At 40.7% G+C, this 20851-nt stretch overlaps 1 protein-coding gene across 1 annotated transcript in view; it reads right to left on the reverse strand.

Moving 5' to 3' along the window:
• SND1 (staphylococcal nuclease and tudor domain containing 1) overlaps window positions 1-20851 on the reverse strand; it is a 409440-nt gene that overhangs the window by 206696 nt on the left and 181893 nt on the right. Inside the window, exon 12 of the mRNA XM_062203815.1 lies at window positions 16050-16150. Within this exon, the coding sequence (XP_062059799.1) occupies window positions 16050-16150 (101 nt within the window). The remainder of the gene's footprint in view (window positions 1-16049; window positions 16151-20851) is intronic.

Raw genomic sequence — 20851 nt, forward strand, 5'->3', positions numbered from 1 at the left:
ACCCATGTGGAATGTAGGTGCTGTGGGCGGGTGGCTTAACCCTCTGTGCCATGGCTCACGACCATCATGAAAATTTTAATCAATCAAAACTATAGAGGTGTAGTTCTCACTGGAACATACATCATCATTAGAACCATTCTTTTTAAGATTTATTTATTTGAAGGGCAGGGTTACAGAGAGGCAGAGTCAGAGATAGAGAGAGAAAGGTCTTCCATCCACTGGTTCACTCCCCAAATGACTGCAGTGGTCAGAACTGGGTCAATCCGAAGCCAGGAGCCAGGAGCTTCTTCCAGGTCTCCTATGCAAGTGCAGGGGCCCACATACTTGAGCCATCTTCTACTGCATTCCCAGGCCATAGCCGAGAGCTGGATTGGAAGAAGAGTGGCCAGGACTCAAACTGGTACTCATATGGGATGCTGGCTCTGCAGGAGGCGGCTTTACCCTCTACTCCACAGAGCTGCCTCCAGAACCATTTATTGAGATAGCTTTTCCTTATTTTTGATACCTTAGAATTTTACCATTTGTAGTATATCTCTACATGGGAAAAACAAACAAAGAAGCAAAAAACCCTTAGCACAGCCCCTGCTGGCATTGATTCTAGTTTTACCGGAGCCTGGCCACGCCCATTTGCTTGCATACTGCGTATGGCTGCTTTGAAGTTACAAAGGCAGAGGTGAAGAGAAACCAGGGAGGCCTCAGTGATCTCAAAGCTGGGAATGCTTGCTTGCTGGTCCTTTATGGAAGTTTATTGACCCCTACCTACTTCAGGGCACAGTTCTTTACTTTCCATGACACGCAACACCTGCAATTGCAGAGTCCTAGTCACAGGAATAATCACTATGTTAGTACTTAAAAAAAAAAAAAAAAACACAGCTCTTTTCCAATGATTTTGCCAAGCACGGATGGATACTCTAACAGGAAAATCCATGTGTTCAAAATAACGTAACTGAGGCAGTGCTCTGTAACATGACAGCTCCTGGGAAAATTAAATATAAGGTGACTTGCTCTCTCCACAGCAATAATTCATTTTGTTCTTTTTGAGGCATAAACGAGCCTGGCATTTATTCAGGGTATTAACACACTGGCCACAGTAAACAGGCTGGCATCTCTCTTCCAAAAAACATGCACAACACTTCCATTAAGAGCAAGGAAAGCAACCAACACTGCCATCTCCGCTTTTAAGAGCAGCAGGAGGCAGAGAGAAGCTGCATGGAGTACTGGGCTTGCTGTGCACTGGTACCTTGGAAAGCTCCTATATTTAGACTGCCTAGACATAGTAAGCGTTACGTGTGCTGGCCATCAGTGCTGCCGCTCATTTTCTTTATCGTTAACACTGGCCTCATCAAGTCAATCCTGCCGGACTCGGCTGCCTTATTGGCAAAAAGAGGCATTTGGACTAGATTACCTTAACGATGTCATCCTACTGTAAAATTGTAAGACTTTATTAGAAGAAAAAAAATTGTTCCAAGCACAGGAAATGGCCAAACAGGTGAAGCCTGCAGTCCAGAGACCCATCTCCTGGGCAGGGCTGTCAGTGCAGATTCTGGCTTCATATCCAACTGTCCTACACACAGGTCACCCTGAACTGATAAAGACATCGTGGTCACCTCTTTCGCAGCCTGGGAGAGCACCTATCCAACCGCAGAGCTCTCAATCATCTGTGCCTTTGCAGAGGCAAGATTCATGGCTCCGGCACCAGTCCAGTGTAATCCAATATGCATGAAATCAAAGTTTCCATCATTTCCAGTGGTCAAAGGCCAGTGAGTGTTAAATCCCAGAATACCAGGATTAATGAAGGCATCATTAAAAACCCAGCATTAAATCACTTCTGTAGCCAATGCTGAGAGTGATGTCCGTAATACATTACAAGGCTGATTAAAAAGAAACAAGTTCCAATTTAGAAATGAATTACCTGATTTTTTTTAAAGCTGGTTGGATGGCTATCACAGCAATTTTGTTATTACAAGGGAAAGAGAAAGTTGGTGAGTGGAAAATGATCATCCCAAAAATCACAGGACTTAGAATTCCAAAACGAATGAATTATCTAGAGATACATTAAGAAGGAAAAGAGACTTTTATTAGGCTATATTGTACCTCTTTGGTGCTTTTGTGTTAGTTTTGGGGGCAGGAGGACTAGTCATATTTGATGAATAATTACCACCTGATTACAATTCAACAATCCCTCATGCAGCACACTCTAGGAAAACTGAACACACTCTTAAGTGCACATATATGGCGCTACCATGAAAGAAGCATATTCGGGGGGTGGGGTGAATGACACTGTGTGCTTACGTTTATGAACTGCCAGCTATCTCTAACTCCCAGTGAAACACGATTTCATTGCTAGACAAAATCAGATAAAGCAAATAAACAAAAAACTTACCCAATGAAGCTATACTTCACTGTTGCCTAAGTTTCCGGATATGAAAATGACAACCTCCAGAGATTTCTATCCTGGCTACTGTTTTAGGTTCTATCGTGGGATGGTGCACTCTTTAGAAAAACAGATGATACCAAGTAAACGCTCAAGCTGAGAAAATCCCTTTATGAACCATGCTTTCAACACACAAATCCCAACAGTTCAGGGCAAGGAACAGAGAGAACAGTCCCAGGTCAAAGGATCCAAGCCCAACGGGGAAAACTTGTTCTCAACTCAGTCCTCTCCATTCCACCAACTCTTCATGAGAATGAGATCTCCATCTCATCTGGAAAAGACACCTCTGTCACCAAGTGATACAATTCTTACACTCTTGTATATTGCAGAACCACAAATGATACTTAAAATATTTAACATTATGGCACTGGTTACCCTCTCACACTTGTGTATATCAGCTCAATAAAAACCTCTCTACAAATTGAAAGGTGTGAAAGTAAACAGCCAGGGCTATAAATGGGATTATATCTAGAAGGGCATCAATAAAAAACACTAAATCACTCCAGGATATTAGTCTGGATTAAAGGCTGCCAAATAATTATGCTTCAGTCATCAAAACACACATTAATTCCAGAAACATTAATCTACTCCCTAAAACAGAACATGATAAACTCTAGGACTTTGTGGATATTTAACTATTTGCTTAAGTCTTTCAAAAAATCCACAACTGGCATTTCTTTACTGGGTTTATTAAATGGATAAAATATACTTGTATTTCTTTTGTCTCCCCAAAGTATCTATTGCTTGGAGATACAGTTTTGGTTAGTTAGCAACAATAGTGAAAACAAAAGAGATTAACACCTTATATTGTCTATGAATTCATGTTTAGGAGAAATTTTTAAATAATACAGCAGTTGTTTATCAGACCAAATTTACTAATTTGATAGTCAGTTAAAAGGAAACTTACAGGCCCAAATTCACACCTCGATTCCATTATCCCCCCCTCCCCCCGCTCTCTCAGGCAAGTCATTTAACGAAGGTCATGGCCGCAGTTTATGGCATTAAGGACAGAGTCAACTGTCAGAGATAATAGTCCACTGTTCGAGTACTGTCTGATTGCATTAACGGAGGGCAAGCACCTGCAGTAGACTTCTGTAAATCCAGTCTTCCAAGTAAATCCACTTAACATTATAGTCCAAAATCAAGGGAAGGAGAACTTCCACAGGGGAAAACTATGTGGCTTCATTGCTACTATTTCTCTCACCCCCAAACACCCACGAGTGAAAGCCCCCTCAGTTAGGATCCTGAGGTTTAAAGGAATTTCAGATTACTAGGAAGAGATACATTAATAAATCATCATACAAGCAGTGCTGCTCATGACAGTTTCAAAAAGGTCAGAAAACTGACTTAGGAAAAGACAGTAAATGATCTGCCAAGGTCGGACTTCAAGCTGGAGGCAGAGCTAGAAATAACCATCGGCCACATTGGCTCCTACATAGCTCTGCCATCATGGACATTCTCTGAATACAGTTGGTAGGGGAAGAATTAGTAGAGCTGTAAAAGGTTTTGTCTGAGGACTGCAAGTGATCTGCAAAAGTAATAAGATACTTCAGTACTAGTCATATATTTTATTCTGCCTTTTACCTACATCTATACTGCAGACTGAACCTGAAAGTAGAATGCTTGAGAACCTCCTGTTACCTCTGGACTTTATTTCTCCATGGTTGTCAATATTGGCTTCATGTTTGAATCACTCCTCAAAAACACCTATCCCATGTCCAATGACCACCAATGAAACAAAAGCCTCTACAGGTGAAGATCAAAATGCCCATGAGGGGCCGGTGCTGTGGCATAGCAGGTTAGGCCACCACCTGCGTGCCGGCATCCCATATGGGTGCCAGTTCAAGATCCAGCTGCTCCACTCCCGATCCAGCTCTCTGCTGTGGCCTGGAAAAGCAGAAGATGGCCCACGTCCTTGGGCTCCTGCACCCAAATGGGAGACTTGGAAAAAGCTCTTGGCTCCTGGCTTCGGATTGGCACAGCTCCAGCTGTTGCGGCCAATTGGGGAGTGAACCACCGGATGGAAGACCCCCCCCCCCTTCCTCTCCTCTTTGTGTGTAACTCTGACTTTCAAATAAATAAATCTTGAAAAAGAAAAGTGCCCATAAGAGACTACCAAATTTAGTGAAAAACTGCCTGGACAGAATACCTCAACTAATATAATCTCCTTCTCACTATATCAAGAGCAAAGAATGACCAACCATGATCTATGGCTCCCAGAATCATAAATGTGAAAAATCACATGGCCTTCCCAAAGCACTAGGACCCAGGAATTGTGGGCAGAAGCAGATCAAATTCTGTCACTGTTTCACAGCAGCAAATTCATTTCTATTGGTTCAACTTTGGCAGTCAAGTGATTCATTATGGTAGCAATGAGAGAGAAGATTCCTCATGTTTGTCCCTTCTACATACTGTGCTGCACTGCCCAGGCAGCTGTGGTGACAAGGGGACCCTCCAAAATGTAGACATCACTTGGGGGTGGGGGGTGGAGGAGGGTGGCTCTTTGCCTATTTGAGGAAGAGGGACAAATAAACTAACTTGTGGCTATTATGACAAAACCAGTTTATTATTAGCCTGACATTAAACACCACTTAAAAACCAAACAAAACCACCCGCCCACACTAACACATACCCCAAGACAGAAATTACACAATGGCATCTGGAATGATCTGCTGCGATACTGAAAGTGGAGCCAGTCAAACCAAAGAAGCCTAGTAAAGGCCCAAGTGGGGCAGGGCAACCACAGACATGCATTTTCCGCATCCTCTAGCACTTTAAGGTAAATGCCAACAATAGAAACGAAGCATTATTTGGAGGGAAAAATGCACAAGAATGGTCTAGGCAACACGAGGCTGTCAATGGTGCTTAGAGAAATAACAAATGCCTACTAACCAGAAGAATAAATCTACCAAGAACAAGCATCCTAGGTAAAATGAAAGAAAATCGTTCTTGCACAGGCTATTCTTAGGGCGGAAACTCAAGGAAAGTTTTGTCTTGTATGGGTCAAAAATGGGCCCCATAAGAGGAATTCTGCTACCTACATAACCTCTATAGGTTATGGCTCACAACTCATGTAATTCCCAACACAGGAATGGAGAAAATTAGCAACTAGACAAAGTCAGCATTGGTTAGGTCTAGAATGTGGCAGCTACTTGAGATTTCCATTTCATAAACACAGTACAGAAACTCTGCAGGTAAAAATTCTAGAAATAAAACAAGGCAAAAATGTTGAAAAAAAAAAAACCTGCCAACTTTTGCCCAACAATGAGAAACCAGGATATTTTCATACTTAATGATTCACAGTCAAGCTGTCTGAAACTAATGAGACCAGCTGAAGGTTAAGAGCTTTGAAATTTCCTTTCTGTCTTCCCTTTGGGTGAAGGAGGAGTTCTTGGGTTCCTTGCATTGAAATACAATGAGCCTTTACAGTGACGCTGTGGTCAACCTGCACAATAGTCTGGTACTTCCATAGCCGTAGACTCTTAAATGCACACAAAAGAACACAAATATTTCAGGGAAAAGTTTCTGAAAAAGAAATGCATTGCATAGTTGTTTCTTGGTCTAAAGTAATTTTGGAGGTCAAGGTTGAGATGATTTTTTTTTTTAAAAAAAGAATGATCAGCTCTTCTTGCTAGTGAACTGATAAGTGATGGTTTACAAATCCCAATTGTAACACAACAGATACTCCCACTGAAACAACAGTCTGCTGACCCAGTTTATTCGCAAGCAGATATAGCAAGAAGCCAAAGGGCTTCATGTAAAACCTACACTGGAAATCCATTAACTGGCAGATGCCAAGGCCTGTAATGAAGCCCATGGGCTTCAACATCTCCAGCCTGTGGCATACAAATTCATCTGTAAGACGCCCAGATATGATAATCCCTCCAAGTTCCAATTTTTCTTTGATTGTAAATACATTTGCACTGATGGCACAACGGTCTCATGGCAGTGAGGGTCATTTCAAAAGCTCCCCAAACGATGCCGTTCAGGAAGCCTCTCAAGGAAAGGATCAAGAAACATAATCCCCACTACCTTGGCAGTTCTCTGCCTTCTCACTATGACAAATACACAGGAACAAGTAGAAAGGTGGCTTACTTACAGGCTAGAGCAGGAATGCCCAGGGAGGTAGCTGGATAGCTCTCCTATTGGCATTCAATAAATCGTTTTCATCAAGGAAGAAATTTTATGCCTACTAAATGGTAAATGTATGCTAGGCTTCTGGAAACATTCATAAGCACTCATGAATAATCCATTAATTCTACCTTTATGCAAATACTTACCAATACAGATCATACACAATTAATATTATGTGGAAAACAGATATAATTTAGCCATCATAACAACTGATAAAATGAAAGAAGAAATAAATCCAAACCCAACTGCCTGCCAATGGAACAAGAAGACAGACTAGTACAAAATCTGAATCATAATCTATGGAACATTTAATTTTTCCAATTAAACATGACTACTCCCACATGCTGAATTCCACCTTTGAGCAATGTGTAAAGGGAGCAGCATTGAAGGTGGATGAGCTTGGCCAGAGGGAGTCTGAAGAATACTAACAGAGTAGGATATGAGAATATATGAGAATCCTCAGGAAACATCCCTATAAATGGAAAAACCTTAAATAGAGAAAGAGAAATGGCCTCAGAGGTAAGAGAGGAACGGCAGGAGACTCCTGATCTGAAATTAAAGTCCATGTTGACCGGATCTACAGAGAAGCTCAAATACTAGGTCTCAAATGCTAGACTGTCCTGGCTCAGGCAGTATGCTAACACATTAGTCTTAGATTTCAAACACTAGGCCAAGAGGTCAAGGTTTTCCTGATGCTTGGCACTAAAGTGGAATACCCTCAAAATAATAACTATCATGTCAGCAGGATGAAACAATGTGCAATTTCCTCCTACTTTTTAAACTTTTTGGAAATCTTACTAAAATTTATATTGTTTTTAAAAATATTACTCGGTATGAATTGGAGCAAATCCTTTAAGCAGCAAAACTACTGTGAAAGAGAAAAAAATCTATAAAAACTCCATTCCTGTTTCCTTTAACACTTTTTACTGTGAACACTGAAAATCCGAAGAGAGAGGGCTGAGAAATGGCATATAAAAGGCTTAAAAGTTTTGCTTATTAGTAACCATGCCAAATGTCCCCACTCCTTTTCACGTCAATTGCAGTGTCCAAAGAAAGGAAGAAGCTTCTGGAAGGTTAGAATGACAGACTGAGAGCTTGTGTCCAGATGCCATCCTCTACAAGATATCCCCTGAAAAAAGAGAGAAGACAGAAAAGGAAAAGAATATAGCTCTAATTGTGCTTGGGGGGGGGGGGGGGGGGGGGAGTCGGGGACCATATCAGAAGTTTGTACAATTTCTTAAAGGCAGGAAATAGATGTAATCTCATTTGTGGAGAAAATGGTACACAAACATGATGAAGTAGGAGTGCTCCGAGGGCCTTTATCAACAAAGTATCTCAATAAGCAGGCACTGGGGACATCAACTGAGCAATTAATTAGGAACCACAGTCAGAGGGCGGGTCTGGCCAGCCAGTTTCACCCCATCCTTCTGAGGACTACAGAGGAGCAAGGAGCCTTGGCAAGGACCCAAGAAATACAGGTGTGTCTCGTAACACAGACTTTACACATAGTCCTGAGCAACTCAGGCTCCATAGAACATCACAGAAAATCCTTAACAAAATGGACTGTAGAAAAAATAGGGTTACAGGCAGACCACAGCATGGGACACTGTAGCCTGAGGACTAGAAAAAACTACCCAAATAAAAATACAGGCACAGGTAAATCTCTGTGCTTTAAAGCCTAGGGAATCTCATGCCAGCCCCTCCTCCTAGGTGACATGCCAGAGGGATTTCCTTCCAAGAGACAACTGTCATTAAAACACAAAATCTGATGAAGGGTTAAGCCTTATGCAATAATTCATTGGACCAGTCTTCAAAGCTCTTCCATCTGTACTTGTAGCTTGCGATATCAGAGCACAAAGCATAAAGTTTAATGAAGCTACTAGTCACAACTTTCATGAAGAAAGCTATTGCTGCAAATTTCTCAACTTTATATTTTCAGACTCTTTCTTCCCTAGGTCTTTGCATACTGATAAAGGTTATCACGTACTGAAGGCCACTGTTTTAAAACCAACAAGACTTCAACTTTATATCAATGCTATCTCCCATATTATCAATCTCATAGGTGATGATTCATTTCAAAGCAACACTGTGATACAGCAGAGCACATAGTAGGTGATATAACTTATGAAGAAAGTCAGATGGCTATTGTGGCTTGAACGAAAAGCTAAGGCAGGGCAGCTGAGGTACCTTATGCAAAGCTAAGCAGAGCCCAACCTCTATCACAAACCCATGGTAACACCAGAACCCCTTTCTCGTGACCATTTCAGTAGGGTCTTCAGTCTCCTCACTTCCTCTATGCTTGAGGCCCAAACACATCCAGCCAGTCTTCAAGGCAGCCTGTGTGTGAGAGAAGCTGGCGTTTGCTCCTCTCAACACAGCACTGGCCTGGAGAAAGCTCAAACCTACTTCATCTGTTAACTACCTGGTCTTTTTTCATTGAAACAGATTGATGAAAGATAACAAAGTATGAAAGAGAATGAACAAGAGAAACTGAACACTGGATCATGGTAGGGACTGTAAGTCAGATCATGAGAGAGGGTGTTATTTTAAATAATGTTATCAGAGATATTAAAGGAAATATTATGCTCATAAATTTAGAAAGGCTGCTATGAAAATAGAACAATTAAAGACAAAAATAGACACTAAAATAAAGTACAAAATGAAATGGGTTAGAGTAAAAGAATCTACAAAGTTTATGAGGGTGGAAATCATGGCAGTTTTGGAATTACCCATAAGTTCATGATAATTCACAGCACTTTTTATGTACCAAGCATCTTTTAAATACTTGACAAGTAAACTAATGAGTAGATGAATGAGATGAATGAATATACAACAGTGGAAATTAATGAAAACATATAAAGTGGAAGATCACATGGAATTCTGCTCCTTGAATGTGGAGCAGAATACAAAGGAAGTTTGAAAAACAGAGAAATCTAACAGAGGCAAGAAACAAATACTAGTAGAATTTCAGGAAGAAGAGGAAAAACAAAAGCAAAAGGCAGAAAAAACTATCCAAGAAAAAAAGAAAAAAACGTGACTTGAGGATATCAGCATTAAAATTTAGAAAGCTCACTGACTGTGCAGCAGGAAAAACACAAACCTAGGGGCTGGCTGGCACTATGGCGTAGTGGGTATTGCAGCACCAGCATCCCATATGGATGCCAGTTTGAGACTCAGCTACTCCACTTTCAATCCAGTTACCTGCTAACACCCCTGGGAAAGCAGCAAAGAATGGTCCATGCACCCACGTGGGAAACAAAAAAGAAGCACCTGGCTCCTGGCTTTTAATTGGCCCAGCTCTGGCCATTGCAGGCATATGCAGAGTGAGCCAGCGGATGGAAGACCTATCTATCTCTGCCTCTCTGTCTCTGTCTCTCTCTAACTCTGCCTTCAAAAACAAAAATCGTAAAAATAAAGAAAAAGACAACCTAAAAATTGTTTTATAGAATTTCATAAAATAAAAGATAAACAGAAAACTGCAAAAGCCTGAAGAGCCAGGAAAAAAAAGTAACACTTAACAGAAATGGAAATTGAATTTCTCAAAAGCATTGATGAAACAATAGAAGACAAGGACTTCAAGTTCCCAAAGGGAAAAAAAAAATAATCTTCAACTAGAATTTTATATTGAAACTAAGAATCAAGAATACAGACAAAATTAAGACTTTTTAGACATGCAGGAATTCAAAAAGCTTACCACCCACACATGAAAAATCAAGGTTCTTCATAAAATTAAAACAAAAACAAACCCCTCACACACACACACAAATGTCTTGGGATATGTAGCAGCTACACATGAAGAAGTACAAGAAGGAAAGGAAAAGAGTGAAAATTAACATTTCAGAGGGATTTAGCAACATCAGATTGTTGTGCTTTGCACAGATCTTAATCACACAACCACACTTGGTCCAATATCATATTATTGTATCATGTCTAGTTGTATCACAAACAAAGGGATTAAATTATTAACATAAACTATGGACAAAGTAGTAAATGTTATAATCTTGATAACAGAATAAAAGTAAAGTTTTAAAAGGATAGAAGATTAGAGGCCAGTGTTGTGGTACAGTGGATGAATCCACTGCCTGCAATGCTGGCATCCCATGAATGCCAGTTGGAGTCCTGGCTGCTCCAGTTCTGATCCAACTCTCTGTTAATGCACCTGGGAAAGCAGCAGAAGATGGTGCCAAGTACTTGGGCCCTTGCCAATGACACTGGAGACCTGGATGAAGCTCTTGGCGCCTGGTTTCAGCTTGGCCCAGCCCCGGCCATTGCAGATACTTGGGGAGTTAACCCTCTCGCTGTCTCTTCCTCTGTCTTTGTAACTCTGCCTTTCAAGTAAATAAATAAATCTTAAAACATAAAATAAGTAAAAAGAGAGAGGATAAAGGAAAAGTCTGAGTAATATAATTTCCTCGTCTTTTACAGTGGGAAACACATAACCCTTCTGCCAGTCAGAAACAAATTAATTGAAGATTACAAAGGTAACTAAGTGGTAAAAGAGCAAAAACAAAGTTAGGGGTTCCAGAGAGGAAGTTATAGCACAAATATGAAAAAGAATTTACATTTTTCACACTAGGAAGTAAATAAAGATGAAAAAAATTTAAATTTAGCACTAATTCATAAAGAAGATAACCACCCTGCCCCCCCTCCCAAAAAAAACCCAACACCCACAAAGTAATCAGACGTGAGCATCTATGCATCTAGCAGGCAAAAAGGAGAGGAAGCAGTCCTTGAGGCTCCTGTGAGCACTTGTGATCTGACTGGAGCCACAATAATTTCTGTGGGATTCACAGAGCTACCCCGACACCGAATGACCCAAGAACTAGCTACCCCCCGAGGAGGAAAAGGAAGACCACTTCAGTAAGCAGTCCTCTGAGAATTTCACTTACTCCATGTCACTGACTCGTCTAAAATGAAATCACAGGAGGAATTATTTTGCATTCTTGTTTTAAACCTGTTTCTAAGGGGTACAGTCTCTAAAAATGTCCGGCAAAACGCAAGTAGAAAACAATTTTATGTGCTGATAAAATAAAGTTGCCTGTGAATCAAGGTTCAAAATCTGCATAAATGCGGTAGGGAAGCCAGTGAAAACCCAGACATAGCCGGGATCTCAGCAACAGTAAGTCCACAGAACAAACAATGGCCTCTCTGAGCCTCAACACACGGAACTGGGTGTAGCTTTGTGTTCTACTACATTCCTGTACCTGGCACAAATCTACTGCTTCTTAGGAGACCATACTAGAAGCAACAACCTGTCCCTCACCGACTTACTCTGAACCCAGTGACCTGAGAATGGACAGCATTTCTACTCTCTCCAACGGAGACTTCTGGACAAGCTTGTCGGCCTCTCAACATTCGAGGATATTTCTGCCCTTCAGATGAACTCTCTCATTTGGAGAAAGGCCTAGCTCTCTCAACGGTCTCCACAGTATGCTCTAGGAAACTGACAATGGGGAATGTTCTGTGGATCTGCCCATTTAAGCATACAAGCCCTCCCCACCACCCCACCATGCCTGGTACTCTACTCAACTGAGGACTATAAAAAGAGAAGTGAAAGAACAAGCTGAAAGAAAAGATTCTGCTGATTTGCAGGTTTCAAGGATGCCACTATGAAAAGCAAGCTTGAATGGCCAGAGATGATGGCAAGGAAGTAATGGGAAACCAAGAGTTTTTAAGAATGTCAGATCGGCAGCACGAAGTTTCCATAGATAGACAGCCACAAAATATTTGAAGAATAGAAACAGCTTTGTTTGCAACTCAGCAGTTTTTGTCAGCAGTGAGAGGCAAGGCACTAGAGAGGAAGAACATGTATATGTGAGGCTTACACCCAATTCTATCTGGAAATCTCCCATTCTACAATGTGAACAAATTCTCTTTTGCTGAGATTGTGATAAGCAAAAAGACATGAGCAGTGAGTTCGTTTATGCGGTTTTTGCCAAACTGGAATTCAAAGTAGCTGGGAAGTCCAGCACTGGGAAAGGTCACCGCAGAAAAATCTCAACTCTTCAAGAAAGCCCTGGCAAGGATGAGAGAACGAGATTTTAATCATTGCAGCTAATTACATAGAAGACTAAATCACAGGAAGAGTTATTTAAGTGTCTTAAATACAATAAAAAGTAATTAACAGGAAGCGCCATCTTGACAGCTTCATGTCACAAACGAGGCCTAAAAGGATCAGCTAATTCCCAACCCGGGAGCCAGAGATGAGGAACAACTCGAAGTTTGATCTTTTTATTTTTTATTTAAACTGTTTTGATTAGCAGATTACACCTCTTGCCAACTTCTCAGTGAAGTTAATCAAGACAAAATTTCCAATCTATTAGAGGAATGATGAGCTCTGTTTCTACTGATTTCTCAGAAGGCAGGAGGGGAGGCTGAAGGCTGGCCAGGGTCCTGAGACTAGATCCCCTCCCAACCACCCAGAGGAGAAATGGGAGGACTACAGGAAGCTGCCCTGAGGATCCAGACCTTTTCACCCTTTGCATGTGAAACACATCTGAGAAATGTGGTCTGAAATAACCGTTTAAGAGACATTATCTCAACTGCTTCTTTCTTCAGAGCAGCTCTGCTAATAGCCAGAGAGGCCTGGAACTTCTAAGTAACAGGAGAGACACTGGATGCTGAGAAGACATAAATGCAGGTTTGCAAGCCCAGATTATAGCAGACTTAATTTAGACTTGATCTTGTCTTAATTCCACAATGTTGCTTCAAGCCTGCACACACCCACCTTCCAAAGATCTAACTAACCCTTCCCTGAACAGCCACTGGCATCCCATGGTCTCAGCACAGTCTATTCACAGATGCCAGTGGGAGGGGCTGAGGGTCACCCTATCACACCAGCGCACTTCTCTCCTAACCAGGTAGGCCTCAAATCTAGTTTATGCTAGTTGTACTTGTTCTAATTACATACTACATCACAAACTGTACAAATCATTGAAATATGAGCAACAAAGTACAAGTATTTATGAAAACACTTGCATTCTTAATAACAAAAGATAGCTATAAAGTGGCCACAAAATACATATGAGTGGGACAAGTATAACAGATTGGGGGGTGTAAAGCTCTATTAATAATAAAGTGTTTAAGGCCATATTCCAAACAGGAAGTTATTCTATTCTCTAAGATACCAAATATGTGATCTATATGGCCCACATATGACAAACTTGAAAAGATACACATATTTATTTCAATGCTTAAGTTGAAAATGGAACATTTGAGGTATGCCTTTGAAAATTCACTTTGCTGCCAGTCAGACAGCTTTAAGTTTACATCAGTTCTCAATATAGATGGGATATCTCAACTTTTCTACAATATTATTTGGGGATTTTTTGAAAAGTATACAAGATTCAGAAAAGAAAAAGGCAAGAAAAAGCAAAATCAAGATGTTGGAAAATAAACAGAAGCTATTAGTAGGGTCAGAATGCAAAAGGACTGTCAGCTCCATTTGCCAGAGGTGGCCTGTCTTAGGCAGTGAGCTTTTAATTGTAACAGAAAAGAAGAAAACAATCAGCTACAAGCTTGATAGCACTGCTTAGATAAAAACAAACCTGCAGCCATCCCAGGTAATGAGACATCCAAGTACTCCTTGTTATGCTTCATAAAGGGCCACATAAAAATACAGTCAACCAATCAACGAAAAATTCATTGCACTCCTACCATATGCTGGATACTGGCCTACATAAAGAATAAAAGAGACAAAATCCCCAATCTACAAGAAAAGCTTCAATAATGTCATTATGTTGCTTACATCTCTTTTGATTACAACCTCACAGGTGAACCACAAAGTCTATTTGAGTAGAAACAAATTTGTGATGAAACTCATAGTTCTCTCAAAGTACCTGCCAGGTTGGTCTAATCCAAGGAAATACTTCTAAACTCCTAAATACTTCAAAATTCTACATAAGCTATTTGGTTAAACACATAAAAATAAGCTACAAGCAACACTGTTGAAACCAATAGGTTTTATACTGTGGAGCATGAAAACAGAAGTGTCTTGATGTCACCTGAATTTATTTTTAAAATATGGCTCAGCATTAAGTAAATAAGACAAACTCACTGCAAGGCAGTGTTAAATACATGTTGTGGAGACTACCTGCCAAAAATGAGGATATTTTCAGCAGGGATCGGGAGTAGGAGCAACACCTATGGAGATGACTCCTTGTTTATGACAGTAAAAATGTTGAGATGGGGAACACTAATGACCCAGCTCTCCACAGCAGGGAAGCACACATCCAGCTCCCTAAGAGATGATGGCAAGTTAGTAATAAGTGATTATTTTAGGCTGCACAGATAGAAAACTTGACCAAAATATGTCCTAGTTTTTGCATTTCAGAAACATGGTCTGATTTGTCAAGATCCCACTCCTAACAAAACCTGATGTCTGTGACGGTGTGAAGGTGATGACATCAAACGCCTATATTTAGCCTCTTCTGGCACAGATGAAACCACCCATTGTTGTGTGAACATTAACAACATTAATAATTATAGGAACGGTAACAGAGGCTAAAATAGGCATTTCCAAATGTAAAAGCAAGAATGAGGAGAAAGAAGCTCCCAGTTGATAGGTACGATTCTGACCGCTAAACAGCTACAAGGTCCTGATTCCTTTCTGAGGTGTGTGGTAGCTTAGATGCATTTCTCCTAATGGGTTTCATTCTACTTTCAATAGACCATCCTTGTTTTGATGAGAAACCTATTCTTTTTCACCCTTGCACTATGCCCCATTTAAAGAAAAGAAAAACAACAGTTTGGTAACAAACAGCATTTACGGCTGTTAAACAGAGAAGGAAACAATTACCATGCTGGTATATTTTATGCAAAGTAAGAATTGCAGCGAGGGACTGACTGATTGTTTTAATATTTATTGTGGAAGCAAGGCCCAGCAGGCTTCTTCCTTCCCCTGTAAGATATCTCTGTTTATCACCCAAGACTACCAAGAGAACTTGGAACACAAGCAGGATACGGCCAGCACAATAGAAAAGGAAGACTCCATCATCTCCTGATTACATAGCACTAGGCAAAGAAAATGTCCAATTAGCCTCCTCTTCTTGATTCCTCTTCTTTTCTCTCGTGGGTTGGAGCATGAGGGAGGGGTGTGTGTGTGTGTGTGTGTGTTGGGGATCTACAATTGAACTTGAAACCAATATGCAGAGACTCTTTTAACTAATTTTGCATAGTACCTAAGGCGTGCTTGGTTCTCAATAAATGGCATTATTAATAGTAATAATGTGTACTTCACACTGCCAAGCTCACAGAGGGCAATAAATCTTAAATAACAACAATAATGAAAGTATATGATTAGCTAATGAGTGATTATTAAGTACTTTCCAGATCTAAAGTGCTACACAGGCACATGATTATGACCCACTGGGTTAAGTGCAAGAGAAAACAAAGCAGAAGGAACGGGAAATAGAGACATGAATGAGCAGAGAACTCAGATACTTGAGGCGACAGCTAAGACCCTGCCACCCAAGACACTCACATCCCTCCAATGGTGACAGTGGCACAGGTGCGCTCTGAAAAGGCAGGTATGGTCTCTGTGGCAGGGCTGGCTGGTCTAATGTAGTCCACTGTCACGTTGACCTGGAAATAAAGAATCATGGGAGTTAGGGCTGGGAGTTTGCAACACAGGATACAAGCAGTCACATACGTCTTGAAAAGCAATAGCTGGGTAACAAACTGGAAAAAAATTTTGGGAAAGACAAATCTGGTAAAAAACGAATATCCAAAATACACAAAGAACTCAACAATAAGAAGTAAATACCCTAATTGAAAAATGCAAAAGAATCACACACACACACACACACACAAATATGACCTACTTCTGAAGACAGTCTGGTGGTAAACATACTCTTAGCACTGGATCAGGAATATTGTTCCTTGGAATTTACCTGAAAGAGCTGAGGACTCAAGCCACACAAAAGCACGCACACGGATGTCTACAGCAGTTTTCTTTGCATCTGTCAAACCTTGGACACAACCATATTTTCAGTGGAATATTTTCAGTGATAGAAAGAACTCAGCTATCAAACCACAACAGAGGATCCTTTGGTGCATAGCACTCAGGGAAAGAGGCTAATGTGAAAAGGCCACATACTGTATGATTACAATTATTTGGTGTTCTGCAAAGGCAAAACTGTAAAAATAGAAAAGGCTTGAGGTTAGGAGGAAGGGATGAATTGGCAAAGCACATAGGATTTTTAGGGTGACGAAACTATACTGTATACTATAATGGAGGGCGGATGCCATTGTAAATTTGTCAAAACCCACAGAAGGTAAACTACCAAGCGTGAATCCTAGGGACTTTGCATTATAATGATTGTCAATGTAGGTTTATCAGTTGTAACTAACAGACCACTCTGGTGTGGGATCTTGTGCATGTATGGGTTCCCAAGGGAAACTGGCAATCTCCATACTTGCTGCTCAATTTCGCTGTTAGTCTAAAATGGCTCTAAATAAAATAAATTCTAAACAAGAAAGAGAAAAAAGCTTATAGCCAACAGGCAAGAGATCTGGAGCATCCATGCAGGTCTGCTAGACATTATGCTAAAGCAGTTCTTTCACCTTTGCTTAGTGAGACTACTTTGAAAAATCTGTCTTTACAAATATGAACTGCTTCTACAGAAAAACCACACATAATTTTAGTCTGTCATACCTTGTCAAGGACCCGATTAAGAACTATCAAGAGGAACAAACAAGATGACAATCACCAGGATGCTTAGAGTTAGATTCACAGAATGTAAATCAAAACCACAGTTAACGAGGGGCAATATGAACAGTGGATATTAGGAATCAACACAGTTGCTCTGCGAACATTTGGCAGAAAAGGTTTAATTAAAAAAGAACAGATAGAAAAATCGTTAGCTCTGAATTAACAAAAGCTATGTATATAGATAGTGACTTATGAGCATTACATGTGAAAACTGTTAAAGTGTACTGTGTACTAAATAAATGGACGTGGATATATTCAAAAATGCCTTTCTTTGGGAAACTGTTTGAAATAAACACATCCATGTGTCAAAAGGAGCAAGTGTGTGGACTCCATTAGCAAACATATAGAGGATGTCTGTATTAGCACGAAAGTGTATGCTTGGTTTGAGTCCCAGCCAAGATTTACCAATCTACCCTAAAGAGACACATTGTAGCAAAGAGCCTGCAGCTACCCTGGATAGTCCAGAATTCCATTTCTAATCACATCTTCAGCAGTCACTGATCAGTTTAAAGGCGGCATATTGTACAAGCATCAGGTTCAGACACTCTGCTGGTGAGCACTATTAAAATCCTTTCAAACTGTCTGCTCTTCAAAAACTCATTTGAAAAATGAAAATGGAAATTTGGAAAAGGAGAGCTGCCTCCAAATTCAAACTGTCATATTATTCACTTGAAGTCTCCACTCCACAGAGTCACGTTTAGAAGCAACTAAGCAGAGCAATATTGACGACACGGCCATTTAGGGGCTGAGGTTAAGGTAAATCTTTATCCCGAGAAGTGCTGTCACAACACAGCCACACAGAGAGATTTAAAGAGGACACCTAAAATTAGTTATCTGCTTTGAAATTATTCTTAGGTCTTATCAATCGCTCTAAATCTAAGGAGATGGGTAAATGTGAAGTGTGATCAGACCGGGGGATTGGAACTCCAACCAAAAGGGCTATTTAATATCTTACATGCATGCAATTAATATGGGCCTAAGGAAAATGAATGGGGCGGCTGCATATAGATGCAAGGGCAAACTCAGGCACGTGACACAGGAGATAACAAGCTTGGAGAAGTGGATTCTCAAGGGCAGATATGCCATGGAATGTGCATCCCAGGGCCAGGGCACAGCCACAGGGTATGGTTCAATGTGGGACATTCAGTGGGAAGCTAATCAATACATGTATCTATCGATGTATACAGTATTGTACTTGCTTACACTGGACCCATATAACTTGTAGGGGAGGGGGATCAGTCCTGGTTAAAAATAAACTAAGTGCATCTCAAGGTCACCCAACAATGCCAACTGAGAGCCTCCTAATCCTCATCCCAGGGACAAAGGTAGGACAGCACAGAATTGCTGCACAGAGAAACATTAAGGAATGAGAGAATCTTTTCCATCCCAAAGGTCACATGAGCAGTGGAGGTGGAGATGATGACAACAAAAGTGAACACCTCTGTCTGAGGCCTGAAGGCCAAACTGAGGTGCTATCCCGGACCACCTGCCTGTGAAATCAATGAGAATGACCGGTGCCTCCCACCTCCCACCCCTGAAATAAAAACCATTAATCTTCAATAATCAGGAGAAACAATTATACTCATCTGCCAATTAATTGCTTCCTATCTAGAGAAAGAACTGCAAATAAGTCAGAGATTAAAGAGCTCTTTGTGGAGGCAGCATTATGAAACAAAACCTCAAACACAAATGAGGCCCTGAGAATAGCCCAGAGGCAAGGAACAGCCCTGCAGGCAACCACTGGCAAACTAGGAATTAAAATCAATGAGTAGCAGCACTTCTGTCCCTCCCCTATAGACACTGAGATCTGCTTCTCTACCTCAGGAGTTTTCATCTCCAGATATTCATCAGTGATGTGTCAATCACTTGAAAGAGAGCGGCAGTTTAAATGGTTTCATTTAAAACTGCACAGCTTAGCAATGTTTTCATCTGAATAAACAGCAACCTGAATTTTGGGTCTGCAGCAGATAAATATGAGATGGCATGAGCTGAAGAAAATAAATTAATACAGGCATCTTCTAGGAAAAGATGCTCCTGAATGCTGGGTACCCAAGTATTTTACACACGGATGACAGGACTACTATATACCAGACTCAGGGCTGAGCCCTGATTATAGCAATGATCATAGGCACCCTGGGTCCTTGCTTGGTTATACATTTTGCCTCTCAATTTCACTTGTCCTTGAAAGCAAGACCACTAGATTAGACTTCAGAGCACCCCTTAAAGCTAGAATTCTTTAAAAAAAAAAAAAAAAATTTATTTATTTATTTGAGAGGTGGAGTTACAGAAAGAGAGAGGGAGAGGCAGAGAGAGAGGTCTTCCATCTGCTGGTTCACTCGCCAAATGACTGCAATGGACAGAGCTGGGCCGATTCGAAGCCAGGAGCCAGGAGCCAGGAGCCAGGAGCTTCTTCCGAGTCTCCCGCCAGGTACAGGGGCTCAAGGACTTGAGTCATCTTCTACTGTAAAGCTAGAATTCTATAGTGGGTGAGATTACTGTGTAATATTTTTCCTAATCCTTTCTAATTCCTATCATAACTTCCTGAAATCAGCTGGAACAAACAGACTGGAAAACACCTGAAAGGGGAGACCAAGTAGTTTATTCACTGAAAGAGCTGGCAGGAGGCCTTCCTAGCACTAAGAGGAAGGCAGTAAATATTCACTGTGTGAATGAATACACAAAATCAGAACTCCCTGAGAAAAAACTGAGAAAGTTATATTTGAGAAGACGTTTTGCACTGTGAGATCTACTTAGTCAATCTTCTGACCATTCAGCTCATTACCTAGGAAAACATACAAACCTTGGGAGTACGTGTTGGGGGCAGCAGAGGGCATGGCTAGCTAAGAAGAAATTCTCTGAAATTGTGGTAAAACTCTTAACACTTTAATCAGAGCAAAGCCCACAAGTGACTAAGCATGCAAAAGTTATGAAATTTCTCACGTTATCTGGTTTTCAAAAAAATTCTCAGAGATAAGAGAGGGTAGCAGTTCATCTGCTTCATCCGTAGTCTATTACAATGTAGAATTTGCATGGAAGAAATCTTAGGGACCATTCACAGGAACTTAGACTGGAGTAAATTTACCACGTTAGAATAGCATTAGGCCACACTTCAGGAATGCTGAGAATTTGTGGACATGAGCCATACATCTAGTGACTAGACTAGAAAAGTATTACTCCACCAAAGATTGTGATGCCACTGATGATAATGAAATGTGAGGGACCTAAGCATAAAGGATGAGGAATGTGGAAGAAAAACACTACAGTAGGTCTACATTTTCAAGTTAGAGCCTGAAATTAGTTTTATTACAACCAAAGCCCTCGTGTCTTTTTTGCATAATTAACACATTATTCCAGCCACTATTTCACATGGCCAATCACAAATCCACAAAAAGCTATAATAAACACCTTGCCTCTAGAAAGGAGTTCTTGTACGATTTCTGTCTCTAACCATTCTTGATTCACAGAAGCCTATGCAATCTATCCTATGTTCAACTGATCCTGCCTGGAAACAACAGTAAGTAAAACAACAGATTTTACAGAGCCTGGGTAAGTAAGAACATGGACGCTGCAAC

The sequence above is a fragment of the Lepus europaeus genome, chromosome 1, assembly GCF_033115175.1.
Source record: "Lepus europaeus isolate LE1 chromosome 1, mLepTim1.pri, whole genome shotgun sequence".
NCBI classification, from domain to species: Eukaryota; Metazoa; Chordata; class Mammalia; order Lagomorpha; family Leporidae; genus Lepus; species Lepus europaeus.